Source organism: Dipodomys ordii, unplaced genomic scaffold (assembly GCF_000151885.1).
Source record: "Dipodomys ordii isolate 6190 unplaced genomic scaffold, Dord_2.0 Scaffold141, whole genome shotgun sequence".
Classification (NCBI taxonomy): Eukaryota; Metazoa; Chordata; class Mammalia; order Rodentia; family Heteromyidae; genus Dipodomys; species Dipodomys ordii.
Window position 1 is genome coordinate 2,030,852 of NW_012267357.1, and position 17,442 is coordinate 2,048,293.

A 17,442-nucleotide genomic window follows, 5' to 3' on the forward strand; every position below is an offset into this window, starting at 1 on the left:
TTGTTTTTAAGGGAAATCCTTTTGAAGAAGTGTCTCTGCAATGTGTGCCCATGTCTTTCTGTTTGTTGTTTTTTACCCAGCCTCTTGCCTGTCAGATGGGATGTCCTTGGAACCTGAATACTACTTCTTCACCATCAGCTCCAGCTTCTCAGTCTCTCCCCTGTTCAATGGTGTCACCTACAAGGAGTTCAGTATTCCACTAGAAATGCTCCGAGAACTCTTAAACTTGGTAAGCAGTGTATTGGTAGATAATTGGACAGTCAAAGAAATTGCAGTATTTTTCTTGAGGCAGCATCAAATTCATAGTTCTTTAGTCTGAACATCATAAGTGCTAGAATTATAGGTGTGTACCACTATTCTGGTAGAGAGAAACTTGGAGTACAGGTTGAATATCTCATTCAAATTCCTTGAGGCTAGAAATTTCATAAATGGGGTCCTGCTATATTGCCAGTCTGATCTCAAACTCCTGAGCTGAACTGATTTTCTTGTCTTAGACTCCTGGGTAGCTGGCTCTAAAAGCACATGTCACTGTACCAACTTATATAATTTTTTAAAATAATTTTTTATGTGTGAGCCATTATGTGAAGCCACTGGATTTTTCTACTTTTGATAACAGATTGGTGCAAAAATGTTTTGGATATTTCAAAGAGGGATATTTTGCCTGTATAATTATTTCCAACTACAATTCAGAAGTCATGAATTAGCAAATTAAAGAAGGAAGGAAGAAAGTATTAGTAGAGCCATAGTGCAGTACCTTTGTAGATAGTCCTCACAGCAAGCATGTCAAGGAGGCTCCAGCAAGCCCATTTAAAAGTAAAGATGTCGGGGCTGGGAAGGTGGCTCAGTGGTAGAGCGCTTGCCTTGCATGCCAGAGGCCCTGGGTTCGATTCCTCAGCACCACATAAGAAAAAAACTGGAAGTGGCGCTGTGGCTCAAGTGGTAGATCGCTAGCCTTGAGCTGAAGAGCTTAGGGACAGCAACCAGGCCCAAAGTTCAGGCCCTACGACCGGACCAAAAACAAAAAAAAATAAAATAAAAAAAATAAAAGTAAAGATGTCAGTTAAGTTTATCAAGGATGAACAAGCCAAGGGTAAGGTTAGAATCTGTCCAACATTCAGACTCCCTTAAGTACAGTGCTTTTCTGTTATATCTGACTCACTATCAGGAGTTGTTCTATTTGGATTAATAAGAACCTAAGATTTTTCTTATTTGAGTGTCTTTGGATGATCTTGAAGTAACATCAGTGAAGGACTGGTATCATTGGCAAAATCTTGAATAGACAGGCATTTGGTCAGATCAAAGGACCTTGAAGTTATTAGGATAAAGCTGGATAGTTCAATATAGGTTTGATTTTTGTTTTTTGTTTTTTAATCCTGAGGATGACACCCTTGCCTTCATACTAGGCAAGCATTTACCACTGAGGTACCTCATTAGCTCAGTATAATACTGAGTAGGCAAGAATGACATTATAAGACTCTGAAGATCATGTACTTTCCAGGCCAGATGCCCATGACCCACACTTGTGATCCTAGCTATTTAGGAGGCTTAGATCTGAGGATCATGGTTCAAAGCCAGCCAAGGCAAGAATGTCCATGAGACTCTTACCTCCAGTTAACCTCAAGAAAACTGGAAGTGGCGCTGTGGCTCAAATGGTAGAGCGTTTGCCTTGAGCTGAAGAGCTCAGGGACAGTGCCCCAAGTTCAAGCCCCATAACCGACAAAAATAAAAAAGAAAGAAAGAAAGAAAAGAAAGATTATGTACTTTCTGTTTTGGAAACTACCAAAAGTGTGGAGCAAGTACTCTAGAGAGCAGCCATCCCAGCTGTGGGTAAGAAAACAAATTACTCAGAGATTTAAGAAGACATTAAAGCCTGGAGGATAGGGTTGAACTATAGCTCAGTAGTAGAGAGCTTACCTAGCATGTGTGAAGCAGTCTAGGCAGGAAAGTCAGTGAAACTCTTATCTCCTATTAACCACCAAAATTCAGAAGTAGAGGTGTTGCTTAAGTAGTAGAGCACCAATCTTGAATAAAAAAGCTATAAAGATATAACCCAGGCTCTGTGTCCAGTCTGGCTTTTTTGCTGATTAACTATAGATAGATTCTCAAGGATTTTTTCTTTCCTGAGTTGGCTTTGAACCACAGTTCTCAGATCTCATCTTCTTGAGTAGCTAGGATTATAGACATGAGCCACTGTTGCCTAGTTTAATTTAGTTGGGTTTTATTTTTTATTTTTGGGTCCGATTGTGGGGCCTGAACTCTGGGTCTGGGCACTGTCCCTCAGCTCTTCAGCTCAAGGCTAGCGCCCTACCACTTGAGCCACAGCGCCACTTCCAGCTTTTTTTTTTGCTTATATGGTGCTGAGGAATTGAACCCAGGGCCTCAAGCATGCAAGGCAAGCACTCTACCACTGAGCCACCTTTCCAGCCCAGTTTTTTTTTTAAAGGCAATTTGTAGTTTCTCTCCTGGTGTATTATCATTATCATTTTGTAAATGACCTTTGTCAAGTAGTACGGTTTCAGAGAGTGGACAATTTATTAAGTCCATTGCTATACTAACTGCTTTACAGAAAAAAAGTGAAAAGAATTACTTCTATTAGAAACTTGGCTGGGCATAGAAGTCCCAACTATTCAGGAGGCTAAGGCAGGAGGATCCTTTGAGCCCAGAAATATGAACCCAGCCTGGGCAACATAGCAAGACCCTATATCTACCTCCTCCCATACATACACAAAGGAAAAAAAGTACAAGTAAGTACATAGGTATTGGGGCTGAGGATGTAGTTCAGTGGTAGAGTACTTACAAGGTTCAGGGTTCTATCCCCAGAACCACCACCACCTGCAGCCCACCCCACACCCAAATAATTTAAGGTGCATAATGTGTGCTGTAGTCTATGTTCCTGGGCAGCTTTGGAAGGACCAGTGTCAGGTCTCTAGGTGGAGACTGGCATCCTAGGTGTCTGAGAATGAACTAGGGCAGGTTTTCCCATAGCTGGATTAACTGAGTGGATGAATGTCAGTGTAGTCTGCAGTCTGAACACTTGAATCCTGGAGATGGAAATCTATCATTTGTGAGTTTGAGGGAGTTGGTTGATTGGTTGGTTTGTAATGTCATTCATACCTAGGGTAAGGAAAGAAATCCTTAGTGATGCTATAATTGTGTGTTATGTATCTATTTTAATTAATATACAAAATATCATTGACCTATCACATTTGGAACCACATGTTTTTGGTTTTCTTTTTAAACATTGGAGATGTAACCTGGGGCCTCTGGCCTCCTATATTCATACTCCACCACTGAGCTATAATCTACCCTGTAAATGTTTTTTGTTGTTGACTATGGGGCTTGAAATCAGGGCCAAGATGCTGTCCCAGAGTTCTTTTTCTCAAGCCTAGCACTCTACCACTTTGAGACTCTCTACCACTTTGAGACACAGTTCCACTTCCTGTTTTCTAGTGGTTAATTGGAGATAAGAGTCTCCTGGATTTTCCTGCCCTGGCTGGCTTTGAACTGTGATCCTTAGATCTCAAGCTCCTGAGTAGCTAGGCTTACAGGCATGAGCCACTAGTGTCTGGCCTGTTTAGGTTTTTATATGTCAACTTGACTTATGCTTTGGTGAAAGGAACTTGTCTCTTTTATTGTGTCATTTACTTCCTTTGTATCCCTGACAGGTGAAGAAGATTGTTGAAGAGCCTGTACTCAAATCCTTGGACGCAATTGTAGCTAGTGTGGTAGAGGTATGTCTCTGCTGAGAACATTAGCACAAGATTAGCTTGACTTTAGCATCTGTAGGGAGAAATCAGGAGTTCATGTGAGAGTTGGATTGGAGGAGTTTTCCGGTGAGTTTTCAATTTATTTTAATGCTAGTCCCATGTAATAGCAACATGCTTGCTCTGCTTGGCTCTTAAATATATCACATCACAGTGTTATTGATTAGTGGTCAGTATCTCCATTTCACAGCTTGAAGGTAGAAGTTCATAGAGCCAACTAATATATTAGCTCACATCAAGGACTGTGGAAGCTAAGAGTCCAGCCTTGGTCTATTTCATCTTCCTTGTCCCTTTGGTGCTTCTAAAGCTGTTTCTCCAGGCTGAGAGCTATACTTTGGAGACACATTCAATGTCTTTCTTTAAGTATAAAGGAATGTATACATCAGGAACTTTTGTCTTTAATATACTTGGAACCAAGGCCTGTAGCTTTATTTATGAAATAATTATAAGTTGGTGCTGAGAAGTCTCAAAATCTCAGTGAAATTCAAGTCTCAAAATCTCACAAGAGCCGGGCACTGGTGGCTCATGCCTGTAATCCTAGCTACTCAGGAAACTAAGATCTGAGGATTCCAGTTCAAAGAGAGCCTGGGCAAGAAAGTCTATGAGACACTTATCTCCCATAAATCACAGAAAAAGCCAGAAGTGGTGCTGTGGTTTAAGTTGTAGAGTACTAGCCTTTAGCAAAAAGAGACCAGGGACAGTACCCAAGCCCAGAGTTCAAACTCCATAACTGGCAAAAAAAAAAAAAAGAAAGAAAAAAGAAAAAGTCTTGAAGATTTGATTGCCTGAGCTTTGAACCTTGATCCTTAATACCTAGAGGATTACATGTCCTCTTTTCATCCAGTGTAAAATGAGTTTTTGTTTGTTTGTTTTTTTGTCAGTCATGGGGCTTGAACTCTGGGCCTAGGCACTGTTCCTCAGCTCTTCAGCTCAAGGCTAGCACTCTGTCACTTGAGCCATAGTGCCACTTCTGTTTTTCTGTGTTGTTTATTAGAGATAAGAGTCTCATCAACTTTCCTGCCTGGGCTGGCTTTGAACTGTGATCCTCAGATCTCAGCCTTCTGAGTAGCTAGGATTACAGGCGTGAGCTATAGGTGTCTGACTCTAAATGAGTTTTAATTTAAAATGTGAGCTGAATCTGAAGTGTCTTGACTGTAGTGTCTCCCTCCAGGGATGAACAGGATTTAATCTCTTGATCTGGTGCCTCTTGGCTGTCTTTTGCTTCCTTCACTTCCCAAGTCCCTGTTAAAGCTGATGATGGTGGGCTGTCAGCAATAGGAAGGTAGTTCTTCCTTTCAGGGTATAGAAGGCTCCTCCTTGTAGCCATTAATGTATTGCATGAACATCCTGCTTCCCTTGGGCTTTTACTTTAGAGGTTGAAGAAAGTAAAATGAGTTACTTCTAGGCTTTTATATATATAAAGCCAAGTACAAGGCCAAGGGCAATCAGAAGAGTTTCTGTTCTTTGATCATTTTTTTTTTTGCAGGCTAACTCCAGTATTGATCTCTATTATACAACCTTCAGTGACCCCCTCTACCTGACCATGTTCAAGATGTTACGTGACACTTTGTACTACATGAAAGGTGAGGAATGCAGGATGTGGAGCTCCCTGGCTGATATCAAAGGCTGGTACTTGCTTTGTGCTGTGGCCCTTAAAAAAAAAAACAGGTGTGAAAGCCAGGAATTCAAGAGTAGCATGGGAATCACAGCAAGATCCCATCTCAAAACAATAGCAAAAACAAACAAAAGTACACATGTGAACCACATTGTCACATGACTTATTTTTTTTGAAGAGGAATAAAAACAAAAACTATCCATGACTTTATGATGATTATATTTTATGACTCTAGTAGATTCTAGTACTGTTAGTGATAGTATAGCTTCTTCAATAGGTTTATTCCTGAGCCATTTTTCTAGCATATACATATTACATTGTTGGACATTTTTTGTGTGTTTGCTGGTACTGGGGCTTGAATTCAGGTCCTGGGTGATGTCCCTAACTTTTTTGCTCAAGGCTAGTGCTCTACCATCTTGAACTACTATAGGATTTTTTTTTTGGCCAGTTCTGAGGCTTGAACTCAAGACCTAGGCACTATTCCTGAGCTTCTTTTGCTCATGGCTAGCACTATACCACTTGAGCCACAGCATCCCTTCTGGCCTTTTCTGTTTATGTGGTACTGAGGAATCAAATCCAAGGTTGTATGCATGCTAGGCAAGCACACTACCACTAAGCCACATTCCCAGCCCCTACAATAGGATGGATCTTGAGATTGCCCAGGCTGGCTTCAAACGTGATCCTCAGATTTCAGCCTCCTGGATTACAGGTGTGAACCACTGGTACCTGGCCTATGGTTTTTTTTTTTTAATTAATTTTTTTAAAAAGTTGTCCTATGTAAAGGACTTTTCATTTGGTCACCTCCTAGTCCTTTCTCTGCCCTGCTAACAGAGCTCTTAGTTCCCATACCCTGTGAACCCATCCAAAGATATCACTGACCTCCATTTTAGAAGACCTAGTTTCTGGCTCCTTTTTCTAGCCTCCTGTATCTCTTCCTGATTTAAGCCACCCCTTCTCAGATTTCCTGCATTCGTTGATCGTCTTCTTGCCCTCTGGCTTCCATGGGGTTAGTTTTGTGACCATCTCTTCATTAAGTTCTCTGTTATTTTTGTTTTGTTTTGTTTTTTGAGATAAGGTCTCCTTATGTAGTTTACACTGGCCTTGAACTCAAGGGATCTCCTCTTAGCCTTCTAAGCACGAAGACCACAGGCACATACACTTATGGATGTAGTTTATACATGCTCAATGTAGATATTTTAGAAAATAAAAAATAGAATGATGCATTCAAAATGTTTAAACTCAGAAACAATCTTAATTGTTTCACATTTATAAACATGTACATTTTCCTTTGTGCAAATTTGTTTTCCTATGTTCTTTCCTCATGCCATTAAATTTTTTCATAAACATATCCTATCATGTAGGTATATCATTATCATAATCTAATTCAGAGGGCTCCTAGGAAACTGTCAGGGTCACAGCAATTAGGGTTTGGGTTCACTTAGGAGAGATGTTAACAACAGCCCAGCTTGGCCTGACTTCTGGGAGCTTCCAAGTCCTCCTGCCTGTGCTGTGTGTTTCTGACTTCCTCTATTGGCCTGACTTAGGCCTGTTACAATGATGCTCTTGAATCTCCTAGACCCCATAGATGAGAGTTTGGAAAAATCTATAAACTTGAATCAATATTCTAACAATCTAGAGAATTCTTTTCTCATTGCACCCACTTTTTACCTTTGTTTTTTCTTTTTTGTTTTGCTTTTTGTCGGTCATAGGGCTTGAACTCTGGCCCTGGGTGCTGTCTCTCAGCTCTTTCAGCTCAAGGCAAGCATTCTGCCACTTGAGCCACCACGCCATTTCTGGTTTTCTGGTGGTTTGTTGGAGATAAGAATCTCACTTTCCTGCCCGGGTTGGCTTTTGAACTGCAATCCTCAGATCTCAGCCTCCTGAGTAGCTAGGATTACACTGGTGCCCAGCTTTTTTGCCCTTGTTATATAACTAGCCATCTTTTTTTCTTTTTTCTTTTTGTGGGTCCTGGGGCTTGAACTCAGAGCCTGCGTACTGTTCCTTAGCTTTTTTACTCAAGTCTAGAGCTGTACCCCTTGGTCCACAGCTCTACTTCCAGCTTTTTTGGTAGTTAATTGGAAATAAGAATCTCACAGACTTTTCTGCTCTGGCTGGCTTTGAACCATAATCCTCTGATCTGAGTCTCCTGAGTACCTAGGATTACAGATGTGAGCCACCTATGCTGGTCTCTGGCCATCTTTAAATATATATCTCATTATGGAGTTTTTTCAAATTGTAAATTAAACCAATTCCATTGATGACATACATCTCTTATGTATTTCAGATATTCAAGTTTTAGTATATGACTGCTTAAAGCATGTGAGCTAGGAAGGCACTGGTGGCTCATGGCTATAATCCTAGCTACTCAGAAGGCTGAGACATGAGACTCTTATCTCCAATAAACTAACTCCTCCTCCCAAAAAAGCCAGAGGTAGAGCTGTGGTTCCAGTGATTGAACTAGTCTTGAGCAAATAAAGCTCAGGCCCTGAGTTCAGGACTGGCACCAAAAAAAAAAAAAAAGAAAAGCACGTGAGTAACTATAGCTCAATAGAGCACTTGTATGAAGCCCTATGTTTAATGCCTAGCATCCAAACAACAACCACAAAAAGAAGCATGGTTCTGACTTCCTTGGGAAATTATTTTATCTAATTTCTAGGTACTATGCATATAGAAAACTAGCCAATCTGCCTATCCACACTCTTCAGTGTTCTTGGAGCCACATTTTGTTAGAGAAAGATCAATGCCATTGATCTGGCACAGTGTTCTGTTGAAGTTTTATTTCTAGCTCTGGCCATCCTTCTTTTCCACAGACCTTCCCACCTCCTTTGTGAAGGAGATACATGATTTTGTGCTGGAACAGTTCAACACAAGCCAAGGAGAGCTCCAGAAGATTCTTCATGATGCTGACCGGATCCACAATGAACTGAGTCCCCTCAAGCTGCGCTGCCAGGCAAATGCTGCTTGTGTGGACCTCATGGTATGGGCTGTGAAGGATGAACAAGGTAGGTTGCCCGCCTGTTGTATTGCAGACAGCCAAGATTGTCTTTGTCCTGTGAGCTCCAGGGATACTTTCTTCCCGTGAGGTTCCCAAAGTGACTTCTGGAATACTTGCCTATTTCCAGCATAGACAATCATAATGAGTGGCCATTTCCTAAGCACTTGCAGCATCAGGTCCTGTGATAGCTTGGACATTTGCTGTCCTGTGCTATGGTAGAGAACACTGGATCTAAGAAGAGGGAAAGGCCAAAGCCACAAGGTCTGTGTTTTTTCCAGTGCTTCTTGCTGGTTCTTTAGGCTTCCCTATGGAGAAATAGAAGCTTAAAGCTGGAAGGTCAGGGATTTGTCCAAGATTAGAGAGAAATGGGAAGCATTCTGCAGAGTGAATACTGTGGGACAAGAAGACTTAAGGCTAACAGAAGACAGTTGTACACAGTGCAGTACACAATGCCTGCCTCTAAGCCACCTGTTGCATAGCCTCTCCTGTTAATAAACCTGCAACAGGTGTTTCTCTGGGGTTGTGTGAGTAGCTATGAGAAGGTATTTTGTGAATATTGGACTCTGCTAACCTTTTATACCCCTCTCTAATTTTGAACTAAGGTGCAGAAAATCTTTGCATCAAGCTTTCTGAAAAGCTGCAGTCCAAGACATCCAGCAAAGTCATCATTGCCCATTTGCCCCTCCTTATCTGCTGCTTGCAGGTTAGTGTCTCTGGTGTTTGAGATTCTTGATTCCCAAGCATGAGATGTCTTTCTTGCAATGGTGTTCTGGTTGTGGTTGGTCCTTCAGCAATGAGTCTAATGTGGACTCTGGCCATTAAGTGAACATGGGCTCCCTCTTTAGGACATTGGAGTTTCTGCAAGTGGTATCCAGGCTACTTGCCTTGAAGAAAGCATCAGTTCCTGCTCTGTTGTGAGACTGCCCTGCATGTTCTGGGCACTTCTTGAGGCCAGCAGAAGGGCTAGATACCATGAGACATCATAAGCCATAGGGCCTTATGAGAAAATGTATTTTGTCACAGTTCTACTGTGTGTTCCTTGACATAGTTCCCACTAACTCCACACTGGCCATTGCTTAACAAGCACATTTTATACTTTGTTTCCCAAAGAAGTAAACACATTTAACAGTCTATGTCCTGCGTAAGGAAAAGTCAGCATCATCTCCCTGCTTGCCTTTGCTTCTTAGACAGGCAGCCTCTGGGAGCTTTGACTTTAGAAGTTTTGATCAAACTTGGACATGAGAAGGGTTGAGGTTCTCACTGTTCAGGGTCCCTCCTGGGCTACATAATGGTTGATGGTGTGTTGCAGGGTTTGGGCCGCCTGTGTGAGAGGTTCCCAGTGGTGGTACACTCAGTGACACCGTCCTTGAGAGACTTCCTGGTCATCCCATCCCCAGTGCTGGTGAAGCTCTATAAATACCACAATCAATACCATACAGGTAGGTAATAGAAGACTGCATCTGAAGTTTGCATTCAGCATTCAGTCCCTGTGTGTTCTTGGTGACTATACTTGGGCAAAATTCCTCCTCCATGCCTTTCCTTCTGTCTTTCCCTTTAGGTTCCCCATTTCAAGCTATTAGGCCTTACTTCTCTACTTTCCCACTGAAGGCTCCTTTTTTGGTCTTTTGTCACTGTAGTAGTCTGTGAATACTGTATACCTCAGTGTCTGTTTGGGAGCTTTATATATACAACCTCATCTGGTCCCCTTTACTATCAAGAAATTACTGATTTTACCTATTCACCCCTTTATCATCTATTCATCCTTTTAATTTAACACATTCCTTCCAACCTTTCTTGTTGGTCTTAGAATTTCTCTTTTAGAAATGTTTGGTCAGATGTTTTGAGAATGCTTTGTTTTTATTTTTTTGGCAGTATTGGGATTTAGTGAACCAGGCTCTCAAGCTTGCTGGGCAGATGTTCTACCACTTGAACTATTCCCCCTGTCCTTAGAGTGAATGCATGCTTTTTACAAGGTTAAAAGTACTTTGTTTTTTAAAAAAAATATTTGTTTTTTTTTGAGTGACAGAGAAAGGGGATGGAAAGGTAAAAGCCAAATCAGACACAGGTTTGAATTTTTACATCTAGTTGCTGGCAATGATATAAAAATCAGTGTCACCAATGAGCATTCTGAATCAACCCTGAATGTCATGTCGGGCAAGAAGAGCCAGCCGTCCATGTATGAGCAGCTCCGGGATATTGCCATCGACAACATCTGCAGGTAGGAGACTGAATAGAGGGAGACCTGTTCTGGAAAGGGAGAAAAGTGTTTTAGACAGATTTATTTTAAAATAAGGATGTTTGTAAGTCTTAAAGTTTGTTTCTGATCATTTTAAAGCATGATCTAAAAGAGAAATTATTGGATTTTTTTTCTAATAAAACTCCCAGGAAGTGGCGGTGTGACTGAGTTCAAGCCTCTGTACCAGTACCTTAAATAAATTAATAAGCAAAGCTTTCTTTGTTTTCCTGGTCATAAAAATAGCCAAAAAAATGAGCTGGGAATATGACTTACTGGTAGAGTACTTGCCTAGCATGCATGAAACCCTGGGTTTGATTCCTCGGTACCACATAAACAGAAAAAACCAGAAGTGGCACTGTGGCTCAAGTGGTAGAGTGCTAGCCTTGAGCAAAAGGAAGCTCAGGGATAGTGCCCAGGCGCTGAGTTCAAGCTCCAGGACTGGCAAAAAAAAAAAAAAAAGAAAGCAAAATAACATCCAAAAGAATAGGTTATCATATTTTCTTTTTCTTTTTTTGTCATGTTTTCTTTTAATACATGAGAGAGAAGGTTTTTTGTTTTTGTTTTTGCTGGTCTTAGGCTTGAACTCAGGGCCTGGACACTGTCCCTGAGCTCTTTTGCTCAAGGCTAGTGCTCTACCACTTTGAGCCACAATTCCACTTCCAGTTTTTGAGTGATTCATTGGAGATAAGAGTCTCATGGGAGAGGGCTGGGATGTAACTCAGTGGTAATGCGCTAGCCTAGCAACTGCAGCATCCTAGATTCGATTCCCCAGTACCAAAAAAAAAAATCTGAATAGAATTTGGGGATGGGGGTGGGAGATCATCGGAAGGGGAAACAAAGGAGAAATGTACTCATTATCTTGCCCATGTAATTGTAACCCCTCTATACAGTATTTTCACAATTAAAAAAAAAAAGAGAATCTCATGGGTGCTTATCTGCCTGGGATGGCTTTGAACTGAGATCTTCAAATTTCAGCCTCCTGAGTAGCTAGGATTACAGGCATGAGCCACCAGCATGCTGTGAGAGAGATTTTTTTTTTAACTTTTTTTTATTGAATACTTTTTGTTTTTTAGATTCTTACTGTGTGAACTCTTGATCTCTCAATTTGAGATTCAGATCCTTTTCTGTTGTTTGTTAGTTTCACTGGGTCTTGACTCTAAATCCTCCTGCCCCAGCCTCCTTTGTGCTAGGATTACAGTTATACAACATCGTGCTTGGCTAGAAAGCCAGATACTTTGATTCTATGAAAATTTGTTTGTTCTTTTTAATTCTTTTTAGCTTCTTTTAGAAGCTAAATAGGAACAATAACTTAATCTCACTCAGAAACCAAACAGATAAGGGAGAGTGAGACATAGCTTGTGAGATTTTATTTTCTTAGAGGTTTTAAAATTGTTCCTTTTTTCTATAGAAAGCGTAAGCATTACTGTTAACTATTAGAACCTTGATGTAGGGACTAAAGGTGTGTAACTCAGTGGTAGACTATATATGTTTAGTGTTTATAAAGGCCTCAAATTCAGTCTCAGCATCGAAACTAATAACAACAGCAGCAAAGCCCATGATATATAAGTGTAGTGTTCCCTCCACTGTCTTAGGACCATCTGTCTTTTAAATCAATCAGTGTGACTTTGTTAAAGAATAGCAAAGGGGCTGGGCGTTTGTGGCTCATGCCTGTAATCCTAGCTACTTAGGAAGCTGAGATCTGAGGATCACAGTTCAAAGCCAGCCTGGGCAGGAAAGTCTATGAGACTCTTATCGCCAATTAACCACCAGAAAACTGGAAGTGGCACTGTGGCTTCAAGTGGTAGAGTGCTAGCCTTGAGCTGAAGAGCTGAGAGATAGCGCCCTGGCCCAGAGTTCAAGCCCTACAACTGAGCAAAAAAAAAAAAAAAAAAAAAATTAAAGAGTATTTAAAATTGGACTGAGACTGAAATTGATATTTCTTCAGATCAGTCAAAATAATGTAGTGGTTATCTCTGGCTTGATATTTTTCAAATGAGCAAAATCAGCAGCAGTTCTTTGAATTTTTTCTATATAATATTTTACTCAGATTTTCAGGATATTTACTTCTAAGCAATTCTTTAAATGTTGTTGATTTGAGAAAAGGAAAAGAAAAAACAAAACAAAAAAGCCCTAATCTCATTGTTTTGATGCATGATGGACTTCCTCTCTGCTTAGATGCTTGAAGGCTGGCTTGATGGTGGACCCAGTGATCGTGGAGGCTTTCCTGGCCAGCCTCTCCAACCGACTCTACATCTCCCAAGAGAGCGACAAGTATGTTCCTATTTCTTAGAGCAGCCAGTTACTTTTAGCAGGCTCAGGTAGTGTACCTTGCATCATGCATGTTGGATTTTTTTCCTCATCACAGAGAGTAGGCCTATTGTGTTTGTCACAGGTTTAAGGTGGAACCTACCTCAGAATGTACATTCTTGACTACTGCATGAGAGTTGAGAAAGATCTTTGTCCTCCAACCTAGTACCCAGGGCTTTGTGTTTCTGCTGGTGGTTAAAGCTCCTGGCTGTCATTCAGATGAATTCTTCATCAAGGCTGTGGGGAAATCAAGGTCTAGAGGTAGCCTCTGAGTTTTATTTTGCTACTGCCTACCAGAAGACTGTGCGTAAAGTGCCTATGTCCTTACCTCCTATTTCTCTTACAGGGACGCTCACTTGATTCCTGACCACACCATCCGAGCCCTGGGACACATTGCAGTGGCACTTAGAGACACTCCAAAAGTAATGGAGCCAATTCTGCAGATCCTGCAGCAAAAATTCTGTCAGCCCCCTTCACCCCTTGATGTGCTCATCATTGACCAACTGGGCTGCCTTGTTATCACTGGCAATGTAAGGAAAAGGGTGCTGTAATTAGGCCAGAACCGTGCAACTCACTAGTCCTGATTAGACCTTGTTAATCCCCTTTCACTAGAAATGTACAATTACAGATTAGATTTACCTTATAACTGACCCAAATGATCACAACTATTTCACTGCTATATAGTAAGAGTGATGTAATAGTTTTACTTGTGCTAGGATAGAAAATGTTTAAACTAATTTCATGTCATATAAATAGCATAAAATAGGAACTAAGTCAAAGCTACTTCTCTTTTAGTGTGCGTACATGCACACGTGTGCACCACACATGCCAGTACTGGGGATTGAACTCGGGACCTAGTCACTGTCCCTTAGCTTTTTATACTCAAGGCTAGTGCTCTACCACTGAGCCATACCTCCACTTCTGACTTTTTGGTGATTAATTGGAGATAGGAGTCTCACCGACTTTTCCTACCCAAATGACTTTAAACTATGATTCTCAGATTACAGCCTCATGAATAGCTAAGATGGTAGGCATGAGCATGAGCCACTGGTGTTGGGCCCTTTTAACTCTTACTTTGGGTTCTCCCTTTCCTTCCTTCCTTTCTCTCTTTCTTTCTCTCCTTTTCTTTTCTTTTTTCCTCTGTTGGTCATGGGGCTTGAACTCTGGGCCTGGATGCTGTCCCTGAGCTTTTCACCTCAAGGCAAGTGCTCTATCAAGAGTCTGACGAACTTTCTTGCCCAAGCTGGCTTTGAACAGCAATCCTCAGATCTCAGCCTCCTGTGTAGCTAGGATTACAGGCTTGAACCACTGGTGCGTGGCTTTGATGGTCTTTGATAGCCTGGGATTCTGAGCTTTCCCTTTGGGTGATGACAAGAGGGTCTTCTCCATGTTTCTAGGATGGACATGTGGAGTCACAGCTTGGTGACAACACTTTTTGCTCTCTTCTAGCAATATATTTATCAGGAAGTGTGGAATCTCTTCCAGCAGATCAGTGTGAAGGCCAGCTCAGTTGTATATTCAGCCACCAAGGATTACAAGGACCATGGCTATAGGTAATTTTTCTGTACCTTCTTATCACCTCAAATCCTGACAGTATTTAACTCCTTTGAGAATGTATGGTTTTGGAATTAGGTCTTTTTTTTTTTTTTGTCAGTTGTGGTGCTTGAACTCACGGCCTGCGCGCTTTCCCTGAGCTCTTTTGCTCAAGTTTAGTGCTCTATCACTTGAGGTATAATGCCACTTCCAGTTTTCTTGTGGTTAATTAGAGATAAGAGTTTCATAGACTTTCTTGCCCAGGCTAGCTTTGAACAACGATCCTCAGATCTCAGCCTCCTGAGTAGCTAGGATTACAGGCATGATCCACCAGCGCCTGACTCTGAAATTAGTTTGTTTGATTTTTTGTGGGGTTTTTTTTCTGATTCTGGAGCTTTAACTCAGGGCCTGAGCTCTGTCCTCTCTGTGCTCAAGGCTAGTGCTCTATTACTTGAGCCACAGCACTATTTCCAGCTTTTTCCGTTTATGTGTTATTGAAGAATCGAACCCAGGGCTTCACAATGCTAGGCAAGCACTCTACCACTAAGCAACATTCCCAGCCAAAATTAGTTGTTGTTGTTTTTTAAATAAACTTTTCTTCTTATGAAAACTATATGCTACAAATCAAGACAGGAGATGAAAACCCACATATGACTGTCACCTAAAGCTAACCACTATATATCTCAGTGAGCATGGCTCAAGTTTCTCCCCCTTTCTTTTGAACAGGCACAATCTGCGCACATAATTGGCCTTCATGGAGCAATGTGGTCATAGATTGTTTTTGCATATTACCTTTAATGGCTGTGTAGTTTGCTGTAAATGTGGCTTAATGGTAGAGTGCTTGCCTAGTATGTATGAGGCCCTTGGTTCGATCTCTTAGTACCACATAAACAAACAAAAGTCTTTAATGCCTGGTGCCAGTGGCTCATGCCTGTAATCCTAGCTACTCAGGAGGCTGAGATCTGAGGATTGGTTCAAAGCCAGCCAGGGCAGGAAAGTCCGTGAAACTCTTATCTCCAATAAACCACTCAGAAAAACCAGAAGTGGCGCTGTAGCTCAAGTGGTAGAGAGTTTACCTAGAGCTGAAGAGCTGAGGGACAGTACCCAAGCCCAGAGTTCAAGACCCACCACCACCACCAAAAAAAAAAAAAAAAGAATCTCATGGATCTTCCTGCCTAGGCTGTCTTGTAACTGGGATCCTCAGATCTCAGCCTTCTAAATAGCTATGATTACAGGCATGAATATTCTTTTATAGCCTATATTTGTACAAAGTCTGGCCAGTTTATCCTGGTAGATACAAAAATAATTCCTTGCCGAGTGCTGGTGGCTCACAAAATCCTAGCTACTCAGGAGGTGAGATCTGAGGATCATGGTTCAAAGCCAGCCTGGGCAGGAAAGACTGTGAGACTCTTGTCTCCAATAAACCACCAGAAAACTGGAAGTAGCGCTGTAGCTCAAGCAGTAGAGTGCTCGCCTTGAGCTGAAGAACTGAGGGATAGTGCCCAAGCCCAGAGTTCAAGCCCCATGACCGACCAAAAAAAAAAAAAAAACCAACTTCCTTGTCTTTTCCTTGCCCTTTCCTGGGAATGCTTTAAGCAAGGGACAAGTTCCTATATGTTTGGAGGATTCACAAGAGTATGTCAGATCAATGGAAGAGAGAGAGGGAAAGTCAGACAACAGGAGGTTGGTGTAGAGAAGAAGAAAGCACTTTTGTTGGAATTTGTTTCTGGTCACTGGAGTCCTTTTTTCTTTAAATCCAGGTATTTTTCTCAAATTCTCTCCAAGTCAATTTAGTAAGAAAGAATACCATGGCATAGCCTTAGAAAGGCTTAACCTCTCTGTGTCTCAGTTTCCTTACTTGCTAAAGAGCACCTGTCTCTAGTTGTGTGGATGTGAGTATGTGTATGTGAAAGTTCTTGATCATTCTGAGTTCTTGGCATTATCATACAATTGGACCTCCTCTTTCATAGTTGCAGCATTCTCCAGGTTCAACCATCTATAGATTGAGACTATTTGGGGGAAAAAAGCCTGAATCTATAATGACTTTTTTCTTGCTATCATTCATACAATACAGCTAAAGAAGAATAAGATTAGCTGGGTGCTGGTGATGCCTGTAATCCTAGCTACTCAGGAGGCTGAGATCTAAGGATCACAGTTCAAAGACAGCCTGGGCAGGAAAGTCCATGAGACTCTTATCTCCAATAAACTACTCAAAAAAAAAAAAAAAAGACAGAAGTGGTGCTGTGGCTCATGTAGTAGAGTACTCACCTTGAGCAAAAGAAACTCAGGGACAGTGCCCAGGTCCAGAGTTCAAGCCCCAGGACTGGAAAAAGAAAAAGAAATTAAGATTGATTGGAATATGTTATATAAATATGAGGAAATGTCACAATGAGACATTTCTTGTATAACTAATGAATGTTAATTTTAAAAAAGAACAATTTTTTCAAGGCCAAACATGATGGTACACTCCTGTAATCCTACCACTTAGGAGGCTAAAATAAGAAGATTGTGAGTTTGAGTTTAGACTGAGCTCAAGGCCAGCCTAGGCCATATAGGAGACTCCAAATAATAATAATATTATAGGTAATCTAAAGATTATTCAAATTATTTGGGAAAATTACATAGGTTATATGCAAATACCACATAGGCTTATTTATTTTAATTTTGTTGTAGTTTTAGAGACAGAGTCTTGCTATGTAGCTCATACTACCCTTAAATTTTCAATCCTCCTGTTTTAGCCTACTAAGTACTGATTACCACATACACCACCATGCCTGGCTGCCACACTATTTTTTTTTTTTTGCCAGTCCTGGAGTTTGAACTCAGGGCTTGGGTACTGTCTCTGAGCCACAGTACTACTTCTGGCTTTTTCTTTCTTTTTTGGGACCGGTCGTGGGGCCTGAACTCTGGGCCTGGGCGCTATCCCTCAGCCCTTCAGCTCAAGTCTAGCACTCTACCACTTGAGCCACAGTGCCACTTCCGGCTTTTTTTT

The 17,442-nt window shown here is 41.3% G+C and overlaps 1 protein-coding gene across 1 annotated transcript in view; it reads left to right on the top strand.

Moving 5' to 3' along the window:
- The window catches only part of Pi4ka (phosphatidylinositol 4-kinase, catalytic, alpha), a 132,916-nt gene that overhangs the window by 33,016 nt on the left and 82,458 nt on the right, over positions 1-17,442 (top strand). The window contains exons 8-17 of the mRNA XM_013031515.1: positions 81-229; positions 3,666-3,731; positions 5,251-5,347; positions 8,190-8,381; positions 8,977-9,077; positions 9,684-9,813; positions 10,460-10,592; positions 12,786-12,881; positions 13,264-13,447; positions 14,367-14,470. Of these exons, the coding sequence (XP_012886969.1) occupies positions 81-229; positions 3,666-3,731; positions 5,251-5,347; positions 8,190-8,381; positions 8,977-9,077; positions 9,684-9,813; positions 10,460-10,592; positions 12,786-12,881; positions 13,264-13,447; positions 14,367-14,470 (1,252 nt within the window). The remainder of the gene's footprint in view (positions 1-80; positions 230-3,665; positions 3,732-5,250; positions 5,348-8,189; positions 8,382-8,976; positions 9,078-9,683; positions 9,814-10,459; positions 10,593-12,785; positions 12,882-13,263; positions 13,448-14,366; positions 14,471-17,442) is intronic.